Source organism: Schistocerca piceifrons, chromosome 11 (assembly GCF_021461385.2).
Source record: "Schistocerca piceifrons isolate TAMUIC-IGC-003096 chromosome 11, iqSchPice1.1, whole genome shotgun sequence".
NCBI lineage: Eukaryota > Metazoa > Arthropoda > Insecta > Orthoptera > Acrididae > Schistocerca > Schistocerca piceifrons.
Window position 1 is genome coordinate 109,994,702 of NC_060148.1, and position 22,166 is coordinate 110,016,867.

General features: G+C 42.3%; 1 protein-coding gene and 1 long non-coding RNA gene across 2 annotated transcripts in view; both read left to right on the forward strand.

Moving 5' to 3' along the window:
- The window catches only part of LOC124720123, a 76,599-nt gene extending 62,377 nt beyond the window's left edge, over positions 1-14,222 (forward strand). The window contains exon 4 of the long non-coding RNA XR_007006071.1: positions 14,142-14,222. This is a non-coding gene — a long non-coding RNA (uncharacterized LOC124720123). The remainder of the gene's footprint in view (positions 1-14,141) is intronic.
- A 6-nt stretch (positions 14,223-14,228) lies between these two features.
- LOC124720121 (poly [ADP-ribose] polymerase tankyrase-1-like) overlaps positions 14,229-22,166 on the forward strand; it is a 46,703-nt gene continuing 38,765 nt past the window's right edge. Inside the window, exon 1 of the mRNA XM_047245420.1 lies at positions 14,229-14,721. Within this exon, the coding sequence (XP_047101376.1) occupies positions 14,312-14,721 (410 nt within the window). The 5' untranslated portion in view covers positions 14,229-14,311. The remainder of the gene's footprint in view (positions 14,722-22,166) is intronic.

The following is a 22,166-nucleotide window of genomic DNA, read 5'->3' on the forward strand; positions in this document are numbered from 1 at the left end:
CGCAAGTCGCGATGTGGCGTCAAATCGAAAGACTTGCAACCGGTGAATGGTCCACCTGACGGGAGGCGCTAGTCACACGACATTTACATTTGAATGAATCGTGGAGAGGGCTTCATATGGTGTGTAGTTGGCAGATGGTGTAGATATTTACAGTTCTGATGCCATGGAGAGTGAGCGTCGTGGCGCTTCTGTGAGGCAATCAAGCCTTCACAGAGAAGAACGTCATGATACTGCCAATGGCAGATGCGTGGAAAACATGAGTGGTGTATCTGAAAGAGCTGACGAAATACATCACATCTCCTGGAGGAGGGCTATGCCTGCACCTGCTGTATTCTGTGAGCCTTGTAACATCGTCAGTTTATGGCGCGCATTAATGTTACTGACATTGAGCATGGCCTGTCAGTATTATTTAGTCCCCATGCCCACCTGGAAAGTTACATGCCCTCTGTCAGTGGCTCTCCATGGTATACCAGTTGTGACATCTGTAGCATTGTCAGTCACTGTGTTGTTGCTCTGCCCCATACCACCATCTGGATACTCCCTTCGGTAGCACAAGGCAGTAGTGCGGTGTCATCGTCTATCATCGTCTACCTCATATTCCCAGAAGCTCATTACTATAGATGTTGTGTCGTCTGCTGTGCGCACAAGTGGAGTCGGTACCAAAAGAGTTATGCCACCTGGGATGCACGCATAAAAGGGTTGGCATGACTGTGTCACTATGACATTAAGCAATCATGAGACAAAGTGTCAGAGGACTTGGCGTCATCAGACATTTGGTCATCATCAGGCACCATTTGTTAAAGGTAGTCATCCAGTGGTCACAGTGCCATTTTTGGCGCTTCCATTGAGGCTTTTGTTTGCAAACATGCTATCCAGAGTTGTGGTAGCAATTGCCCATTGGTTCAATGGCTGACAGAAGGAAGGCAGAAGTTGGTACAACATTTGGAGCCATTTCTGTGTTGTTGTCATCGGTGCTAGGCAGTAGAGTGTCTCCTCCAGTTAACAGCTCTGGTTCCAGTGATGTGATAGGTGCCAGATCAGTCTCTGCGATGGCAGTCATCGTTTGTAATGGATCACGTGAGTAGTGCTGAAGACCAGCAGTTTGTGCAGTGCGCACAGCATAGGTGACAGGATGGACAATGGACGTCGCAATGGCGGCAGCGTCGTTGAGTGGTGTCTCTCCAAGCCAGCGCCAGGGACAGTTTTGGCGAAATGTCCTTCCTAGTTGCAGCAACGGGGCTGCATGTCATATGTGATAATGGCGTTGCATGCTCCTATAAACAGGTATAATGGCACATGCTTCACTAATTCATATTTCAGTTGACGGACACTGTTGAGAACAGGATAGGTATCAAGGGTTTCCGTCTGTCGGCCTGGTGACTGCATACATTGCTATATGGCTTGGAAGACGACATGATGATGTCTGGTGGGACCTCAGTCGGGAGTTCAAAGACCCTAATCGAATGGAGGCCCCTCCATGTCCGTCAGGGTCATTAAACTTGAGGTTTGGCACGTGGTGGATCTCAATGTCGGTACACAATTCTTCGGCGCGCATACTGACACCTTCAACGTTACCAGTAATGGAAAAGTGAATGCCAGTTACATCCTGTGGGTCCAGGCGAAGATCATCCTGTACAACTCAATTTCAAAAGGTCGTAGCCGTGCATATTCATTTTGAAAAGTGATCCTGATCGCTACCCGGCGTTCAGTGCGCACCACGGCTCGCTCGTAACGGGGAGCAGTGCACAGAGCCGTGGTGAGGAATAAACAAAGAAATCGAGCTCGTGCACTCCACGACGGGCAGGACGCGAGCAGACATCGGCGCGTCATAGTTATGCGAAACGAACTATGACTCAGACCTTTAAAAACAAATCAGACTTCATATTTCTATGATTTTTTTTCATGCAGTCTTTCTGACACAATGGGCTGAGCGTTTTCAGTTTTATCCAAAGTATTTAGTTGGGAACCCACGAAGTGGGAAGCACTAAGGATGAAATTATTATCCTTGTCACCAAAGCGATTATCTGCTATCTAATTTTCCATCTGACAAGATCTATAAATAGAAAAAACTCGCTCTTATTAATTATTTCGCAAAAATTAGGTCTTAACATGAGAAGGAAATATTTAGATACAGGTACTGTAGACTGAGGTGAACTAAGCCAACTAACGGAATGGCTTCTCTCCTCTATCCCACACAGTTCGCACAGTTCGGAACTGGAGTCTGAACTTAAGTAAGAGGACATGTAATTGGACATCCTCCTCTAGCAGCATCGACAGTACTTGTCGATACCAGTATTATTTTCCGAATCTTGGACAGGTCAATATTATCTCCGCTGCCTTTCTGAAAACTTTCATATAATTTCATATGTGGTATGTAATATTACGAGCTAAAATTTATGAAATGCAATTACTTTATGACATATTTTAGTTTAGATGTTATAATCGATAAGTACTAGTTATGAATGTATAGTTAAAATAATTTTTTTAGAAACATTTGAAATTACGAGTTATGTCACGCTTAAAATTTCTGTAATTAATTACACAATCCTATACTGTTTACTATGTTGATTTCTGGCTTCATTTGTGAGACAATAATCGAAATTAATTACGTAAACTAATCTAGTAAAAATTAATTTGATAACTAAAATTGTAAACCCTTTCGAATCTTGCTACTTCTGCAGAGTGAGAGAGTCGTAAGCATGTCAGTGATCGGACGTATTTTTGTGTGAACAATTTAATTTCGGATTTGTTAATGCGAAAAATCAAAATGCTGTTGGTATACTACAAAATGAGAAAATATATTTATGTGAAAAACTTGCTGCAACCACAATCTTCCAATGTAATTGATTTAAACCTAGGGCGAGGGGCTGATGTGACATTTATATCTTCAAAGAATCAGACTTCTAGAAAAGAAGAACTGGAAACAACTAAAAATGACAAGGTAAGTAATCTAGAAAGTTAACTGTAATCTTCACTCCTCTCAAATCACCATAAAATCTTTTGCCTTATGTGGACAACAGATGGAAGTAGGAAGGAGGGGTGAGACTACAAACTGACAGAACGGTTTCAGTCTTCTAATCAGATGCAGTCGGTACAGTCCACCACTAGGAGGTCAGAACGAAGGACATTTACTTCCTGGGAATCGGCTGTACTCAGTATCAAGGGAGGAGAAATTTGTTCACACGGATTCTAACTACCAATATGTAGGGGAAACCAGAAGTAAACGAACTACATTTTACTAAGAGAAAGGCCACTTCAAACAGTTCCTTTCTCAGAATAGTTCATTTCAACTAATTCGTTCATGAACTACACATCCTTAAACATACTTATTCATCTACATGTAAAAGAAAGTATCGGGCGAGGCGACTGTATATCTATGCACCGATACTGCATTAAATCAGAATGAAGTTCTTAAAAATTCAGCCATATTCCTAAATTCACTTCAGGCCTTCTGCTGCACGGTTTAACGATGTATATTTGCTTGGATGTCATTCTTCTTCGAATCATAAAGCCACCACGATTTTCCAATGGTACCACTTTTTTGGCAAAAAAATTTGACAATATCATTAATACCACACGTTTAAATGGGAACATTGCAGGAGAAGTTATACTGTTGCCTCACAACCCAATGATTCCAGCAGACATGGCACTCGAGTTGAAACGTTTGCTGTTTCCGGTTGCGACTCACATTTTCAGAAACCAGCAGCAAAGCACAGGAACTTTCGCTGCAAGTGTGATTACTAAATTAGGCAAACACATGCTTCTCACATGCTGCATGTGGCCTGATGACACGTTGGAAAACCTTCTGTCCGCGCCAGATGGAGAAATAAAAAATACTGTGTATTCAAAAATATTTCACTACACAGAACTTACATACAGACAATTCGTTTGTTTGAATGGCAATGGAAAGCATGCACAGTACTCGACAGGACTCGAAAATCGAACCTTAAGTACTTAACGTGGCTGAAATAAAAGTAGTGCATTGGTCTGCATATATCCAACAATAATTATGAAAGGAAGACAATTGACTGTGAACAGTGCTTTTAAAGAAGTACGTGTGCGTTCACGGAAGACATACGACAAGAACATTTAATGATTAAGACTGGTAAGTTACGACTCGATGTATGTACAAACATACATAAGCACGGAAATGTTTTCCGTGTTGTTACAAATGTATGAAAGGAAAAGTCAACAGGCAATACGCAAAGAACGTGTATGTCTGTGTATACAGTGAGATTTATGGTGAGTCATCTACACTGGAGTGCCAAAGAAACTGGTATAGGCGTGTGTATTCAAATACGGAGGTATGTAAACAGGCAGAACACGGCGCTGCGGTCGGCAAGGCTTGTATACGACAATATGTGTCTGGGGTAGTTCAAATTGAAATGGCTCTGAGCACTATGAGACTTAACATCTATGGTCATCAGTCCCCTAGAACTTAGAACTACTTAAACGTAACTAACGTAAGGACAGCACACAACACCCAGCCATCACGAGGCAGAGAAAATCCCTGACCCCGCCGGGAATCGAACCCGGGAACCCGGGCGTGGGAAGCGAGAACGCCACCGCACGACCACGAGATGCGGGCGTCTGGGGTAGTTGTTAGATCGGTTATGCTGCTACAATGGCAGGTTATCAAGACGTAGGTGGGTTTCAGCGTGGTGTTATAGTCGGCGCAGTTGCGATGGGACACAGCATCTCCGATGTCCTGATGAAGTGGACAATTTCCCGTACCACCATTTTGTTCAACTTATCAGAAGTTCAACCCTTCTGCAAATTGCTATAGATTTTAATTCTGGGCCGTCAACAAGAATCAGGCTGCAAAACCAGACAAGGAAAAATCATCGATAACGGACTTCGGAGCTGAAGGCCAAGTCTTCACGCCTCGCCTGGACCAGTCAACAACGACATTGGACTGTAGATGACTCTAAACGTCTTTCCTGGTTGGGCGAGTATAGTTTCAAACTGTATCGAGTGGATGGAAGTATGGAGACAACCTCAGGAATCCATGAACCCTGTATGTCAGCAGGAGATTGTTCAACTTGATCGATGCTCTGTAACGGTGTGGGCCACTTGCTGTTGGACACGACTCGACACGACTCTGACAGGTGACACGTACATAAGCTTCCTGTCTGATCAGCTGCGTCCATTCGTGTCCATTGTACATTCCGATAGACTTGGGCAATTCCAGAAGGGCAATACGACACCCCACACGTCCAGAATTGCTACAGAGTGGCTCCAGGAACACTCTTCTGAGTTTAGACACTTCCACTGGTCACCATACTCCCCAGGAATGAACATTATTCAGCATAAGTGAGATTCCTTGCAACGTGCTGCTCAGAAAAAATCTCCACCCCTTCTTACTCCTACGGATTTATGGACAGCCGGACAGCCCTGCAGGATTCATGGTGTCAGTTCCCTCCAGCACTACTTCAGACATTAGTCGAGTCCATGCCACGTCGTGTTGCGGCACTTCTGCGGGCTCGCGGCGCCCTACACGAAATTTCTTTGGTTCTTCAGTCTGTATAACATTCAAATGCTTAGTCTCTATAGTTAGTTATACGCACAGATCGTTCACCTTCCTACATGTAGACATACATTATGTAATTGGTATAACTGCAGATATTTCTACTGATGATTGAGAACAGTGTGCTAAACAATATTATATCAGTACTTGCGCCATTTGCAGACTAATAATTATGGCTGTTAGTGGTCGTACGTTTTAGATGGATTATTATTTGCAAGTACACATGGCACAAGCAAGCCACTGAAAGTGTACTTTTCTATGGGCAGCAGATCAGGTATTGAAGGGTGAATGCATAGAGGCAAAATGAAAGTCTATAGTGACAGGCGTAGTCCATTCTTACTGACAATTACGACGGTGAAGTACACAATATATATATATATATAAACTGAAAAATTATGTATGGTTGCAAAATACTTAAGTGCCTATACAATTTAAGTTAATCATATTAATCTTTAATTTGTGCCTCAGAAATCTTTAGTTTTTGTGTCAGAAAAATCTGGTAACAAACAGATGTAAAATGCATACAGGAGAGACGTCTGAAGTGAGACCAGACATTATAGATAAATCCCAGTGAATTAACAAAATACACACAACAGTGTAATGTTCACTGACGAAAGAAAGATACTGAAGCAATGGCCTGTTCTCTGTTGACCACACAGGAGCAGAAACGAAAGTAAGAGAAGAATTGTGAAAACATCACCGAGTTTTTGAGCATCGAGGAACATGGTGTGTAGTCTCCAGACGGACTTGCATTTAGAGCAAAACATCTTTTCAACCCTGATTCCTTGGCCACCAACTTGTCTTGGCGTGGAATACGACGACCATGGTGATGTACAGCTCTCTGTCCTCGGCAGGGAGCAGCCTGTCATCTCTCGTGAAGGCGTGGCGGCCACAGGGAGACATACGACGACAGCATTTTGTGAGTAAGCACTGTAAGTTGTGTGTGGATATACCTACAAAGTGACATAACCACCGAAATACTTGCCAAAGCCAATATATAAACGTTGTCCGTGTGGTTGTAAATGTGTGAAAGAAAAAGTCAACCACAATGCACAAAAGTTCCATATGTGTAAGTATGCAGGGATTCTGTATACGTGTTCACCTCGGAAGTGCCGAGGTGTAAGCTGCTGTGAATCAGCAGCTTAAATGTCCAAACGCCACCTTTATTAACCCTTTAGTGAGAGGCAGACGAGGGAGACTTTTTCGTCCAAACAACCCCTTTCCATGGTCTTAGACTTGGTGCACAGCTCAGCTCCAGAAACTGGTGTTCCTCCTGCGGCAGTGCGTGTCTGCGGCCAATCACTGGCACTGAGGATAGTTGGCAGTGATCACGGACAGCGACAGGTCGTGCATAAAGCACGCCAGTGGCGAGACGCAATCAACACCTTCACCGCGCGATAACAACGGCGAAGTCACTGACGACAGTGCCACTAAAGCAGAGTTATGAAACAGGTTTTCCGAAACTAATTCACCAAAGAAGACGAAGTAAATATTTCTGAATTCCGATAAAGAACAACTGCCTAGATGAGAAACATAGAAGTAGAGACATCCACAGTGTAGCAAAGCAGCTTAAATCACTTAATAAAGGGAAAGCCTCCGGTCCAGAATGTACCCCACTCAAGTTCACTTCCGATTACGCTGATGCTACAGCTCCATATATAGGAATTATATAAAACCGCCTGCTCACAGAAAGTTCCGTTCCTAAATACTGGAAAGTTGCTCAAGTCTCACCAATACCCAAGAAGGAAAGTAGGAGTAATCCACTGACTTACAGGCCCACAGCACTAACGTCGATTTGCAGTAGGGTTTTGGAACATATACTGTGTTCGAACATTATGAATTACCTCGAAGAAAACGATTTATTGACACATAGACATGTTGTCGTTGTTGTCGTCTTCAGTCCTGAGACTTGTTTGATGCAGCTCCCCATGCTAATCTATCCTGTGCAAGCTCCTTCATCTCCCAGTACCTACTGCAACCTACATCCTTCTGAATCTGCTTAGTGTAATCATCTATTGGTCTCCCTCTACGATTTTTACCCTCCAGACTGCCCTCCAATGCTAAATTTCTGATCCCTTGTTGCCTCAGGACATGTCCTACCAACCGGTCCCTTCTTCTAGTCAAGTTGTGCCACAAACTTCTCTTCTCCCCAATCCTATTCAATACCTCCTCATTAGTTATGTGATCTACCCACCTAATCTTCAACATTCTTCTGTAGCACCGCATTTCGAAAGCTTCTATTCTCTTCTTGTCCAAACTGTTTATCGTCCATGTTTCACTTCCATACATGGCCACACTCCATACAAATACTTTCAGAAACGACTTCCTGACACTTAAATCTATACTCGACGTTAACAAATTTCTCTTCTTCCGAAACGCTTTCCTTGCCATTGCCAGTCTACATTTTATATCCCTTCTACTTATTTTGCTCCCCAAATAGCAAAACTCCTTTACTACTTTAAGTGTCTCATTTCCTAATCTAATTCCCTCAACATCACCCGACTTAATTCGACTATATTCCATTATCCTCGTTTTGCTTTTCTTGATGTTCACCTTATATCCTCCTTTCAGGAAACTGTCCATTCCGTTCAACTGCTCTTCCAACTCCTTTTCTGTCTCTGACAGAATTACAATGTCATCGTCAAACCTCAAAGTTTTTATTTCTTCTCCATGGATTTTAATACCTACCCCAAATTTTTCTTTTGTTTCCTTTACTGCTTCCACAATACACAGATTGAATAACATTGGGGAGAGGCTACAACCCTGTCTCACTCCCTTCCCAACCACTGCTTCCCTTTCATGCCCCTCGACTCTTATAACTGCCATCTGGTTTCTGTACAAATTGTAAATAGCTTTTCGCTCCCTGTATTTTACCCCTGCCACCTTCAGAATTTGAAAGAGAGTATTCCAGTCAACATTGTAAAAAGCTTTCTCGAAGTCTACAAATGCTAGAAACGTAGGTTCGCCTTTCCTTAATCTTCCTTCTAAGATAAGTCGTAAGTCCAGTATTGCCTCACGGATGCAAAACACATCGTTGTTGTAAAACACAATTACCTCTTTATCCTCATCAAGTGATGAGTGCTATCGACAGGGGATGTCAAACTTATTCCAAATTTTTAGATTTCCAGAAGACTTTCGACACCGTTCCTCACATGCGTCTTCTGACCAAACTGCATGAATATGGAAAATCGCCTCAGTTGTGCGACTGGCTTCGTGATTTCCTCTCAGTAAGATCACAGTCCGTAGTAATAGACGGAAGGTCATCGAGTAAAACAGAACCAATATCCTGCGTTCCCCAAGGAAGTGTTATAGGCCATCTGTTGTGTCCGATCGGGGTAGCCGCGCGGTCTTGGGGCGTCTTGTCACGGTCCGTGTGACTCCCCCCGTCGGAGGTTCGAGTCCTCCATCGGGCATGGGTCTGTGTGTCGTCCTTAGCGTAAGTTAGTTTATGTTAGATTAAACAGCGTGTAAGCTGAGGGACGGATGACCTTAGCAGTTTGGTCCCATAAGACCTTACCACAAATTTCCAAATTTTTCCCTCTGTTGTTCCTAACAATATTAACGACATAGGAGACAATCTGAGTAGCCCTCTCAGATGGTTAGCAAATGATGCTGTCTTGTTAAGTCATCAGATGACCAAAACGAACAGCAAAATGATTTAGATAAGAGATTTGTATGGTGCGAAAAGTGGCAATTGAAGCTGAATAAAGAAAAGAGTGAAGTTATTCACATGAGTGCTAAAAGAAATCCAAAGAAATTTTGATTACGCGATAAGTCACACTTAATATTAAGGCTGTAAATCCAACTAAATACTTGGGGATTACAATTACAAATAACCTAATTTGGAACGATCACATAGATAATTTTTTGCTTAGAACAAACCAAAGACTGCAGTTCATTGGCAGAACGCTTAAAAGCTGCAACAGCTTTACTAAAGAGACTGCTTACACCAGGCTTGTCCGTCCTATTCTGAAGTATTGCTGTGCGGTGTGGGATCCCCATCGGGAGGGACTGATGGACGACATAACAGTACTGCGCTCGTTTTTCATTCATAATTGACTCTTGTCTTCCAAAGCTGAAAAAAATGTATTTGCCTAAGGTGAAAGACGTAAGAGCAATACACTGGCGTCTGTTTACGATTATTTGGTATATTAAGGAAAGGCAAGCCTACGTTTCTAGCATTTGTAGACTTAGAGAAAGCTTCTGACAATGTTGACTGGAATACTCTCTTTCAAATTCTGAAGGCGACAGGGGTCAAATACAGCAAGTGAATGGCTATTTACAATTTGTACAGAAATCAGATGGCAGCTATAACAGCCGAGGGGCATGAAAGGAAAACAGTGGTTGAGAATGGAGTGAGACATGGTTGTAGCCCATCCCGAACGTCATTCAGTCTATGTACTGAGCAAGCAGTAAAGAAAACAAAACAAAAGTTCAGAGTAGGAATCTAAATCCGAAGAAGAAATAAAAGCTTTGTTTGCCAATGACATTGGAATTCTTTCAGAGAGAGCAAAGGACCTGGAAGAGCAGTCGAAGGGAACGGACAGTGTCTTCAAAGGAGGATAAACGATGAACTTAAACAAAAGCGAAACGACGATAATGGGAAGTAGTCGAATTAAATCAGGTGAGACTGAGGGGATTATGTTAGCAAACGAGGCACTTAAAGTAGTAGATGACTTTTGCTATTTGGGGAGCAAATTATCTGATGGTGGTGGAAGTAGAAAGGATGTAAAATGTAGACTGGCAATGACAAGGAAAGCGTTTCAAAAGAAGAGAAATTTGTTAACATCGAGTATAGTTTTAAATGTCAGGAAATCGTTCTGAAAGTATTTTTATGGAGTGTAGCTATGTATGGATGTGAAACATGGACGAGAAATAGTTTATACAAGAAGAGAATAGAATCTTTCAAAATGTGGTGACAACAAGACCTTGATGTGAATATGGTTTCGTTTCGCCCCTAACCCCACATCCACTTGGATGTGTTCGTCAATGAACGAAATTGGCGAATAGTCCAGAGACTATTGCTGAGCTCAAAACAGACATTCAGGAGATCATCGCCAGCATCGATTTTCCGACACTTCAGCGGGTCATGCAGAACTTCGCTATTCATCTGCGCCACCTCATTGCCAATGACGGCAGGCACGTCGAAGATGTCATAACCTTAATCCGAATATATGTAGTGATGTTTACATTTTGAATAAATTGTAACACGCCGAACTTTGTAACTAATTAAAATTTTTTTTCTTCTTTATATACAATCAGCCAGAAAAATGTATGCACACCATAAGGAACGAAAACTATTACTTATGTGTTCATTTTACAACTAATAATTCATCACATACGTTGTACAACTTTCAGCTTAGCATAGGGTTACTTTAAGTGTTAAAATGTTTACAGTCGGCAGCTATACACATAGCAGAATGACGAGCGGTCGTTAAAATTCTCTAAGCACTATGGCATTACTCCCTTAGACTTAGAACTACTTAAACCTAACTAACCTAAGGACATCCCACACATCCATGCCGGAGGCAGGATTCGAATCTGCGACTGTAGCATGAGCGTGATTCCGGACTGAAGCGCCTAGAGCCGCTCGGCCACAGCTTCCGGCTCGTCGCAACTATGACAGTCACTGTTACAGTGTAGATCGCTGCACATGTCGCTGTAATCTCCTGGCGAAGTTCCTCCAGCGTGCGAAGTTCCTCCAGTTCCCCACAAATAAAAGTCCGTAGGTGTTAGATCTGGCGACCGTGGAGGGAACTCAATGGGTCTTCTTCATCCAGTCCAATGCCCCAGCCGCGGGACACGATGGGAATTAGAAGGCCCATCGAACACCCCATGTTGTTCTCGGCCACTTTTATTTGTATGGATTCGTTAGTAAGTGAAATTGGCCCGGTGGGGGGCTGAGAGTCACTATTTGGCGATCGAGATCTCACTTTACCCTCAATGGGAGACTGTGTGGTGTGCAATGTCCACTCATGGATTATCCAAATTCACCTTGGAGGTGCACTTTGGGAACCATTCTGGTTCTGATGCACACAGAGGCCACTAGCATGGCCCTAGACTGTATTCACTTTCAGATAAAACAGCTATGCCATGCATACCTGCTCTATTCTCCTGTATTACTACATGTAACACTTCTCCCCCTCCTAAGTATCTGTTCGTTGAATAGATTAAAGATAACTGTTTATAGTACACCACCCTGCCGGACTCATTTGTGAACATGCGTAGAACCTGTGTAGAGTGCACTCCAATGGAAGTCTTCTCTTTTATTATACAGCTTCCACATAACATATCACTCTCTATGCATATTCCTACTCTCTCCTGTACCTCAAACTTTATTTGGCCATTTTACATCATGAGACGTTCCCTGTATACCTACCAAAGCTATGTATTTACAATTTCAAATTAAGTTTAATGATATTACTCCTTCTTGGATTCTTTGTTTTTTCCGGATTCCAAACTGACTTTCTGATAATCTTGTGTCAATTGTTCGAAGACAGTGGAAGCTTTTATTTGATAAGGCATTCTCAACTAAGCTAAGGCTTCGGTAATTTTCGTATTTTAAGACATTCCTCCTTTAAGGACAAATATCGTATAATGTTTTTCTAGAATCTGAGGGCAAATTCCCCTTTTTCTATATGTTACGCTAGGGACTATTTAACAGATTTCTAATTCCAATTCTTCCATGTTCGACATATTCAGCTAGAATGTTGTCTTTCCCAGGGCTTTCTTGTTTCTCGGATTTTCAGAGCTAGCTGATAGAAAGTAAGTGCAATAAATAATAGTAATTTAAAATGTCATTTAAAGGATCAACCTGATCATCTAACGTAGTAACTGGAACTGTGACTATTTTCAGCGCTAATAACAGCTTGTAATGAAGAACTTACACCAACAAAGGTCAGTTATCAGTACCATCTGCAACAATTTGGTAGGCTGTCATGAATTATCAAATGATGGAAAAAATGTGTGTTGAAAATATGGCATATTCTCTATGACTGGCCCTGACATATCCCCCTACAGTAATGGCTTCCGACCTTTCTGAGACCATTATCCCAGAGTGCAAACAGACACTAGCTAGAGCTCCACCTCCCCCACCCCACCCCCCTACCCACCCAAACACACACACTAAGTCATCATCTTTAGCGATTAACTAAACTCCACTTAGAAGAATATTTCCTTCGAAAATTTTTATTTTGAAAGTGATTAAAGATAAATGATACGTAGCTTTTATAGACGTTTTATTAATCCTCAGACTAATGTGTCAATTATACAATTGGTACTTCTGATTTGTAATGATGTAGCCTTTCTCATTGCGTCTAAGACTACTCAAAAATGGTAGTTAACTAACTGTCTGCAGTGAGGTTATGCACTTGTTACAAAACTTGTTTCCTCTACACCACTTCTCTGTCACCCTCACCCTGCACCTTTACTTAAAATCAATCAAGCGAAAATTCGTGCACTCTACTTACTGTTTCTGAATCACTTGATTGCTGGACTCCTTACTTCTGCAGTGTCACAAAAAGAAAGATTTTAACTTGCCAACGCTTTGTGTCTGACTAGGTGCCACAAATAATAATAAAAATAAAGTACTGTACACATCTTACACTACAATAATAGTGAGTAAGTGTTGAGCTGAAGTTTAATATTTTTTCATTTACTATTATGAACTGAGTGATGACGAAATTTCTGGTCATTTGCTAGAAATTTTTATGAGATATTGAAGCATATGTGATCTATATGTCTCAATTTCTCCATCATGGTACAAAGTGAAAACTATTGCGTGCTGCAGGAGGATAATGTGTGGAATATGAAGTTCATACATTCGTTTGACAAGCTGTAGCATGCACCACATTGTGTCATTCATTACTTCTATTATTTGAAAATAAAAATTAATTAATGTTAACTTATGTAATAACTATTACATTGTTGTGAAATAGTAATGATAAACATGATCTTTTAGAAATAATTTAGTATTGTGAGCGAAACACAGTTGGACACAGTTGTTTGTACCCCACATAAAATTTAATTTTATCCACTGGGGGAGGGGGCCGTTACGCCACTACCCTACAAAATATTGGGTGTTGTCATGTTGGAATATGTGAGAAGTTGCCATCAAGCTATGCCCACCATTTCTATATCATGTTTCTAGAAAGACATTCCAGACTGTGACAGCAGTTAGTAGATCCCCTGTATCAGTTCCTGGAGAGAAACATGCTGGGCTAGCGGTTAAGAGCAGAGGGGTACAGATTTCAGACATAAAATATCATTGTTTTCTTAAATAAGTGCAGAAATTGGGACTGTGTGTTGAATAAAATATGCTCTTAGTTTTGTGCTAGATCACCATTTTGATACTTTGAGCAAGTAATTGTACAAAGAGACAAATGATAGGAGGCCTGTATTCCTTCCGTGGCATTTTTTACAAGCAAATAGGGAAGTTTTAACAGGAGGTGTAATAGATTTTCAAAAGTATTATTTCCTTCATCTACACACTTTAATCTATATTGTGTGTGAATTTTATCCTGATGGCAGCTTTATAAATGCCTTTAAATTGATAAAATGATTAACTCTGCACTGGCAGCCACTCCTATCTTTCCTTTGGAAAACTGTGTTCCAGAATCCCTCACAGTGGGACGAGTTCAGCAGGCTGAGGAGGCCACGGCCGTGGATCTGGGTGCCCTGCTAGACGCAGGGGACGGCGCTGTGGTTACTCTGCTGGCCGGGGACAATACGCGGCTTGTAGCTCACAGGGCTGTCTTGGCCGCCAGGAGTCCCGTGTTTGCGGACATGTTCCGTCGCGTCACTGTAGAGGGCAGCAGCAGCCAGCTCGTACTCTCGGACACAGAGGGTCCTGTGCTGCGCCAGGTGCTGGCATACCTCTACACCCTGCAGGTGCCCCAGCTGCCCAACATGGCCCCACAGCTGCTGGTCGCCGCCGACGTATACGGCCTGTCGGTACTGAAAGCGCACTGTGAGCAACAGGTGGTCGCCCAGCTGTCTGTCGAGACTGCGGCAGCTGCAGGTGTTATCGCTATTAGGCATTCCGCCAACAGGCTGAAGCAGGCCGCCGTCGCCTTCATAAAGGCGCACTTGCTCGGTGTGATGGCGACGCAGGGCTGGGCTGAGGCTGTAGTTAACGACCCACAAACTATTGTGGAGTTGACTCACCTGATTGCAGAGACACCGACAGACACCAGGTAAGTGTGAGACAAGTCACAATTCTACGTTACACAGCGATCAGTGTGTGTACTGCCAGGCCTACACTGTCCACCACAAAGTTTAATTAGATGTGCATGCGCAGTAAAATACACTACTACTGATATCCATTTTCTTGTATACACTATGTGATCAAATGTATCCAGACACCTGGTTGAATATGACTTACAAATTCAATGAAGCCCTCCTCGCAGCCATACGTTCTATCAGGTGCTGGATCATTTGTTGGGGTATGGCAGCTCATTCTACATGGAGTGCTGCACTGAAGAGAGGTATCGATGTTGGTCGGTGAGACCTGGCACGAAGCTGGCTTTCCAATATATCCCAGATGTGTCCTGTAGCGTTCAGGTCAGGACTCTGTGCGGGCCAGTCCTTCACAAAGACGTTACTGTCATGCAACCACGCGGCCACATCCCATGCATTATGAAAAGATGCTCTTTCATGTTGAAAGATGTAATCGCCATTCCCGAACTGCTCTTGAACAGTTGGAAACAAGAAGGTGCTTAAAACATGAATGTAGGGCTGTGCTGTGATAGTGCCACGCAAAACAACAAGGGGTGCAAGCACCTTTCATGACGAATATGGCCATATCATAAAACCACCGCCTTCGAATTTTACTGTTGCCACTACACATGCTGGCAGAGAGAGTTCACAGGGCATTCGCCATACCCACACCTTTCCATCCGATTGGTACAGTGTGTACCATGATTAGTCACTCCACACAACGTTTTTCCACCCTTCAGTCGTCCAATGCTTACGCTTCTTACACCAGGCGAGGCGTCATTTAACATTTACCATCGTGATGTGTGGCTTAAGAGCAGCCGCTCGACCATGAAATCCTAGTATTGTCACCTCCCGTCTGACTGTCATTGTACTTGTAGTGGATACCGACGCAGTTTCGATTTCTCGTGTGATGTTCTGGATAGATGTGTGCCTATTACAGATTACGACTCTCTTCAACTGTCGGCAGTCTCTGTCATTCAACGGACGAGGTCGGCCTGTACGCTTTTGTGCTGTATGTGTCCCTTCACGTTTCCACTTAGCTATCACATCGGACCTACGCATGTTTAGGAGTGTGGAAATCTCGCGTACAGACGTATGACCAGTGAGACATAAATCACCTGACCACATTCGAAGTCCGTCAGTTCTGTGGAGTACCCCATTCTGCTGTTTCATGGTGTGTAATAACCACTGAGGCGGCAATATGGAGTACCTGGCAGTAGGTATCAACACAATGCACCTAATATGAAAAACGAATGTTTCTGGGGGTGTCCAAATACCTTTGGTCACATAATGTATGTCATACAAATACCGGCGTTGTCTGCATTGGATTGTCACACACTAACTGAATAGCTTGTCTAAATGCTCTCAAGAAACATGCATGCTCGAAGTAAGCAAACATAAAGACATTGTACTTCGCAACTAAGCAGGTTGAATGCCACAAACAAGTGCCGATGTCGAACATTTCAAATACGGTATCTCGTAAACGACTCGTACTTGGACCCTGCAACAAACACCACTGACATTCTGAACTACGCTACTCTTCGTTTGTTAATGTCAATAGGAGTAGGTCTAATTAGAAAAGTGTATCTTGTCACAACAAATACACTTCCTAGGTATTAGTACAATCTATGGATTGGCTAACAACACGAGCTCCAGACTACCAATCCACTGTATGAAAACAGCAGATATAGCACTTTCAATACCCGCAATATTTCTGGAGGAAGCATTAGGTGATTTACCCTATATGTTGGCAAAATAGTAAAATTTCTTCCACACTGACACTCTAACATGGATCCTGGAAGTTGTTAAGGCCACTGCTCGCATAAAATGGGAAATCCAGGTTCGGGTCCCAGTCTGCCACAAATCTTCTAATGTCACCAGTAAATTGTAGAGTGAGAATCTCATCGTATTTTAAACTGCAAACACATTTCTTATGTTAAATACAGGTGTGATCTGCAGCAGGGTCTGTTCCTTCAGACATGCATCCTTGTCTGGACATGCCATAGGAGGTTTTTAAACACAGACACTGTAAGTAGTATTCATATGCCCAGGCACAGGTCGTGGCAACAATAAGTAAGTTTCTTCCTGAGTGAGAGTTACAGTGATTGTTCTACAGCAAGACATGGAAACTCACGGTGATATGTGGGGTTTTAGGTCGGTCACTGAAGCATCCTCGCATAGACGAAGTTGTTCGGCGATCATACTTGCACATTGGGAAATTCAGATTCCAGTCCAGGTCTGAGATCAAGCTTTTGACATCACCAGTAAACTGTACAGTTGGAGTCTCATCGTATTCACGATTGTGAATACGTTTCTTGTACTTCACGCAGCTGTAGCTCAAGCAGTACTTGTTTCTTCAAACATGCATGGATGTCTGAAGGCCATTTCACAGTAGAGCCATAAACACAGACACTGGAAATAGAAATAGCACTTTCTGATGGTTCACAATGCTTTCGTTGAATTCTAATAACATTTTCATCAAATCTTTTGTTGGCAGATAAGTTAGCAAGAAGAGAATCATGCAATAGCCAAGATTTCCATAGCTACGTGGATTATTTAGGTCTTATTTGCAGTCAACATTTCTTTTGAATTGCATGTGTACGCCGGCCGGAGTGGCCGAGCGGTTGAAGGCGCTACAGTCTGGAACCACACGACCGCTACGGTCGCAGGTTCGAATCCTGCCTCGGGCATGGATGTGTGTGATGTCCTTAGGTTAGTTAGGTTTAATTAGTTCTAAGTTCTAGGGGACTTATGACCACAGCAGTTGAGTCCCATAGTGCTCAGAGGCATTTGAACCATTTTTTTGCATGTGTACAACAAGCTGTTATTTACGTTAGATCCTGAAATGTTTGAAGAAAAAGGAAAATTAGCTGTGGCCACTGCAGGGTTACGTTCTAGTGATGGACACAGTGATGGACTGCTCAGATCACAGACAGACACCACAGTGACAGGTGCTGTTGGCAGCTAGGGAAAGCCCGCTCTGTTATGTGTGCTGTACATGCCACCCTAAACCTCTTCCTTCAAAGTATCCTCTGTTCTCGTTTGTTGTATCCCCTGCTTCTGGGAATGAGATACCTATAAATGGCGTTATACTGTGTAAAGTGAAGGTGAAGAAGTGGAGCAGGTCTGTCGCTCCTTACCAGGACCAGGGAAACATCTACACTATGTGGTGAAAAATATCCGGACGCCCCATAAAACATAAGTTTTTCATATTAGGTGCACTGCGCTACCACCTACTGTCAGGTACTCCATATCAGTGACCTCAGTAGTCATTAGACATCGTGAGAGAGCACAATGGGGCGCTTCGCGGAACTCATGGACGTCGAACGTGGTCAGGTGATTGGGTGTCACTTGTGTCATACATGTGTGCGCGAGATTTGCATACTCCTACACATCCCTAGGTCACTGTCTCCGATGTGATAGTGAAGTGGGTACGTGAAGGGACACGTACAGCAGAGAAGCATACAGGCCAACCTCGTCTGTTGACCGACAGACACCGTAGACAGTTGAAGAGGGTCTTAATGTGTGATAGGCAGACATCTATCCATATGATCACATAGGAATTCCAAACTGCATCACGATCCACTGCAAGTAGTGTGGCAGTTAGACGGGAGGTGACAGAACTCGGATTTCATGGCCACACATCATACGAGAAAAAGCAAACAATGTCTCGCTTGGTTTAAGGAGAGTAAACATTGTACGACTGAACCGTGGAAAAACGTTGTGTGGAGTGACAAATCACGGTACACAATGTTGCCATCCGATGGCAGGGAGTGGGTGTGGCGAATGCTTAGTGAACGTCATCTACCAGTGTGTGTAGTGCCAACAGTAAACTTCGGAGGCAGTTATGATGAAGAGCAATTCGTGGGTGGTGATTGCATCTTTCAACCCGATCAAACACCTGTTCTGAATGCACGGCTTGGGGCGGAGTGGTTACACCTCAGTAATATTCCTGTAATGGACTGGCCTGCACAGAGTGCTGACCTGAATCCTACAGAACTTCTCGTGATGTTTTGGAACACCAACATCGTGCCAGGCCTTGCCGACTGACAAAGATACCTCTCCTCAGTGCACCACTCCATGAAGCATGGGCTGCCATTCCCCAAGAAACCTTCCAGCACCTGATTCAACGTATGCCTGCGAGAGTAGGAACTGTCATCAAGGCCGACACCATATTGTATTCTAGCATTACCTATAGAGGGCGCCACAAACTTGTAATTCAATATCAGCCAGGTGTTTGGATACTTTTGATCACATAGTGTACCCTAGAATGCTGCAGCACAGTTCAAGGTATTTTAAATTCCCCATTCGTGATGTTTCCATTCTGTAAAACCTGAAATCTTCGTTGTAGTGGTCAGTCACATTAGTCGCTACACCCATATCAGTACAACAGTTTTGTGTGATGTGTATCTCCCTTTTACTTTCTAGGTATATATGTGGGATTCGCTGACAATTTCTGTAACAAAATTCATTAACTCTAAAAAACTATTCGAGGGGAATTAGAAAAAACTTTTTTGAAGTTTACTAATCTCTAAGGAATATGTTGTCATTCTCAATCGTAGCATATTTGGAACATCTCCCCTGAAGAAGATGATATAAAAACATAATTCCTAAACACCACATGACCACCTCACAAGAAAGGCGACTGGGTTTCATAACAGCTCTGCCGCTTGAGGCAGTTCCACATAATGCTCTGTCTTCCTTCACATTTCCTTCCCGCTTTTAGTCTGTTCTTTCCCATGATATTGCCATACTTCAGTGCACTCCCTTGTGCAACACACAAAGGAAGGCGCTTTTTCGTGTGAAAACTCCGTACTTGGCTCTTAGAGGAGGGTCTGTCAAATATCTACTGACCAGTCTTTGCTTAATTTTCCCTGTGGTTTTTGTAAATATTAGTCCTGCAGTGTTTTCTTCTGGTAGAACTTAGTATTTTCCTTTTCTGACCTGTTCCAGTTATTGGGCCATCCCCAACCACGTCAAAATGAAGGAGATCTTTAGATACTACTGTTCTTTTTTATGAACATATCACATTATAAATACTCACTACAATGCTAGTGACTAGTAATTATCATAAATTACTTTTATTTTTAGATATATCTGAATATTTATGCACCACTTACTGAGCGACTTCGAAAACTGGAATTCATATCCTTCACATAATAATCCTTACACTCAATGATTCATTTCTCATTTATTTTTATTGTTACAGAAGTGTATTCCATAATTTTAAACGAAAATCAATGTTTGAATGAAAATGCTTATCGACACAGCCATGTTTTCAAGATGCCTATTATTTACACATTAACTTTAAATATGTAATTCTATCTGAATTATTTAGAAGTAAAGTTGGGAAATCCACTTCTTAACTCAAATAGCGTGCATGTCACGAGACCCAACCAGTATCTTCTTCATTGCCTCAAGCTATGTACACTACTGCATTGTACCTATTCATCTGCTTACCATGACAACCAGTTCACACACAAGTATCCATCCACGTTACGTGCATGTACCTGAAGCCTCTCTTCTTATGTCAATCGTAAATTCATCGCCCTGTTTCTTCGTGAGAAATTACAAACCTTAACCAACACACACACACACTCACAACTACAAGTGACAAAATTAGAAGCTGCCACATCTTCGGTAAGATAGTTCTCATTTGATACACGTATCTCCAAACAGTTACTGCCATTGAACACCGCTGCTACATGTAGCATTGTTTGCAAAGCTCTGGAAATGCTTGTCTTTTTCCATGACAACACTTGCTTCATAAGCACCACTTGTAAATTGCACGTCATCCAGACACCAGCCACAACTTTTTCACTCGTTATCACACTGTATACAAATTTCCATCAACTGGCATATGTAGCATAGTTCCTTTGTCTGTGCATTGCACTTATATTTAAATTATTATGCACTAATATAAAATACACACACACACACACACACACATACACACAAACACACACACACACACACACGCACACACACACACACACACTCAAACACTTCAGTGACTATCTTGCAGTCTCCAGATATTTGCCTGTATCTTCTTTTAACTTGAAGAAGGCACAATGGACTTTCTCTACTTTCTATGTGAAAGCATGATTTCACGAATCTTTACTGAGATATATTTGGTGCATTGCCTTATGTAACCTATTTCTCATGGTTTTCAATCATACTCAATCATTCTTGTATCCATGACATATACTAATGCAGTATCATTACACTGAACCCAGTAACCAAACCAAATTCTTGATTTCAGTGAGAGACAACCTGTAATCAGCCCTTGGGCGTATATCTATATATATCTATATATATATATATATATATATATATATATATATATATATATATATATAAAATTAATGTGTCTGCTTATTTTGCTGATCATACTCATAGACTCATTCAGCCTCCCAGTCAGCTACTATTCAACGTTCACCTGTTTCATGTGAGTGCTCAGTGGCCAGTGTGAATCAAATAAAACTATTGGCCGAAGTTCCAATTCTGTGATAAAGGTTTTAATGGAAGTGAAAATTTTACTGCAGTAGCTTCGTAATATGACAAATAGTGTGCTCCATTTTTCTCTGAATTTCCTTCCCCAGTCATTTCAGAAGTATCTGTCACCATATTTACTGTATGTTCCCCCTACCGCCCAGTCTATAGCATATTACCTACAAACACCATCTGATGGACACAGTAGCAAATTAAGTAAATTTAAACGTTTTGCCAATCTAATTTCTGAGTGATTGTAACTTGGTATGTTAAACTGCTAGTATGAGGAACTCATGAGAGGCAGTGTGTAAACTGATTGTCTCACTAGGTAAGTTAGTTATCTTAGTGGATTAGTCGACCCACTGTCGCCTTTGGCTGTATTGGTCCCATTATCTGTGGATGGATAGCTGCCCAGTGGTCTCTGTCTTACTACATGTATCGGAACAGTCTACATCTGCACTGTGGGCCAGCCACTGGACACAGCAGGACCAACCCCCAATATACAGCCACACAGTGAGCACAGCGGCTGTGGCCGGACCCTCATCACAGCTGTGCAGACCGCAGGTCCCCACTCAACCCCCGTCTGTAGCATGTCGTGAGTTCTGTCACTACATAAGCGTATCTTTAAACAAATTAGAGGAGGGTGGCGTTAGCGAAGTGTTATGGTGAAAAAATCGAATTTTAGTTTCTAAAAAGCAGAGATGGCAATGGTTAACAGTAAACTTATTGTTTTAATCGATGTCAACATCTTTCTTTGCATTATGTTCATTCAGTGTGGTAGTATGGGGATTGTTTCCTAAGCTAAAATTCTTTTCCAAAGTTTCTGTATATATTAATGTAGTGGATGGAGTTTCTAGTTTCATTGTTGGTTATATATCTCCCAAATTAATCTTGAAGGGAATGGATGTGGAAGTAGGTTGCTGGTGCATTG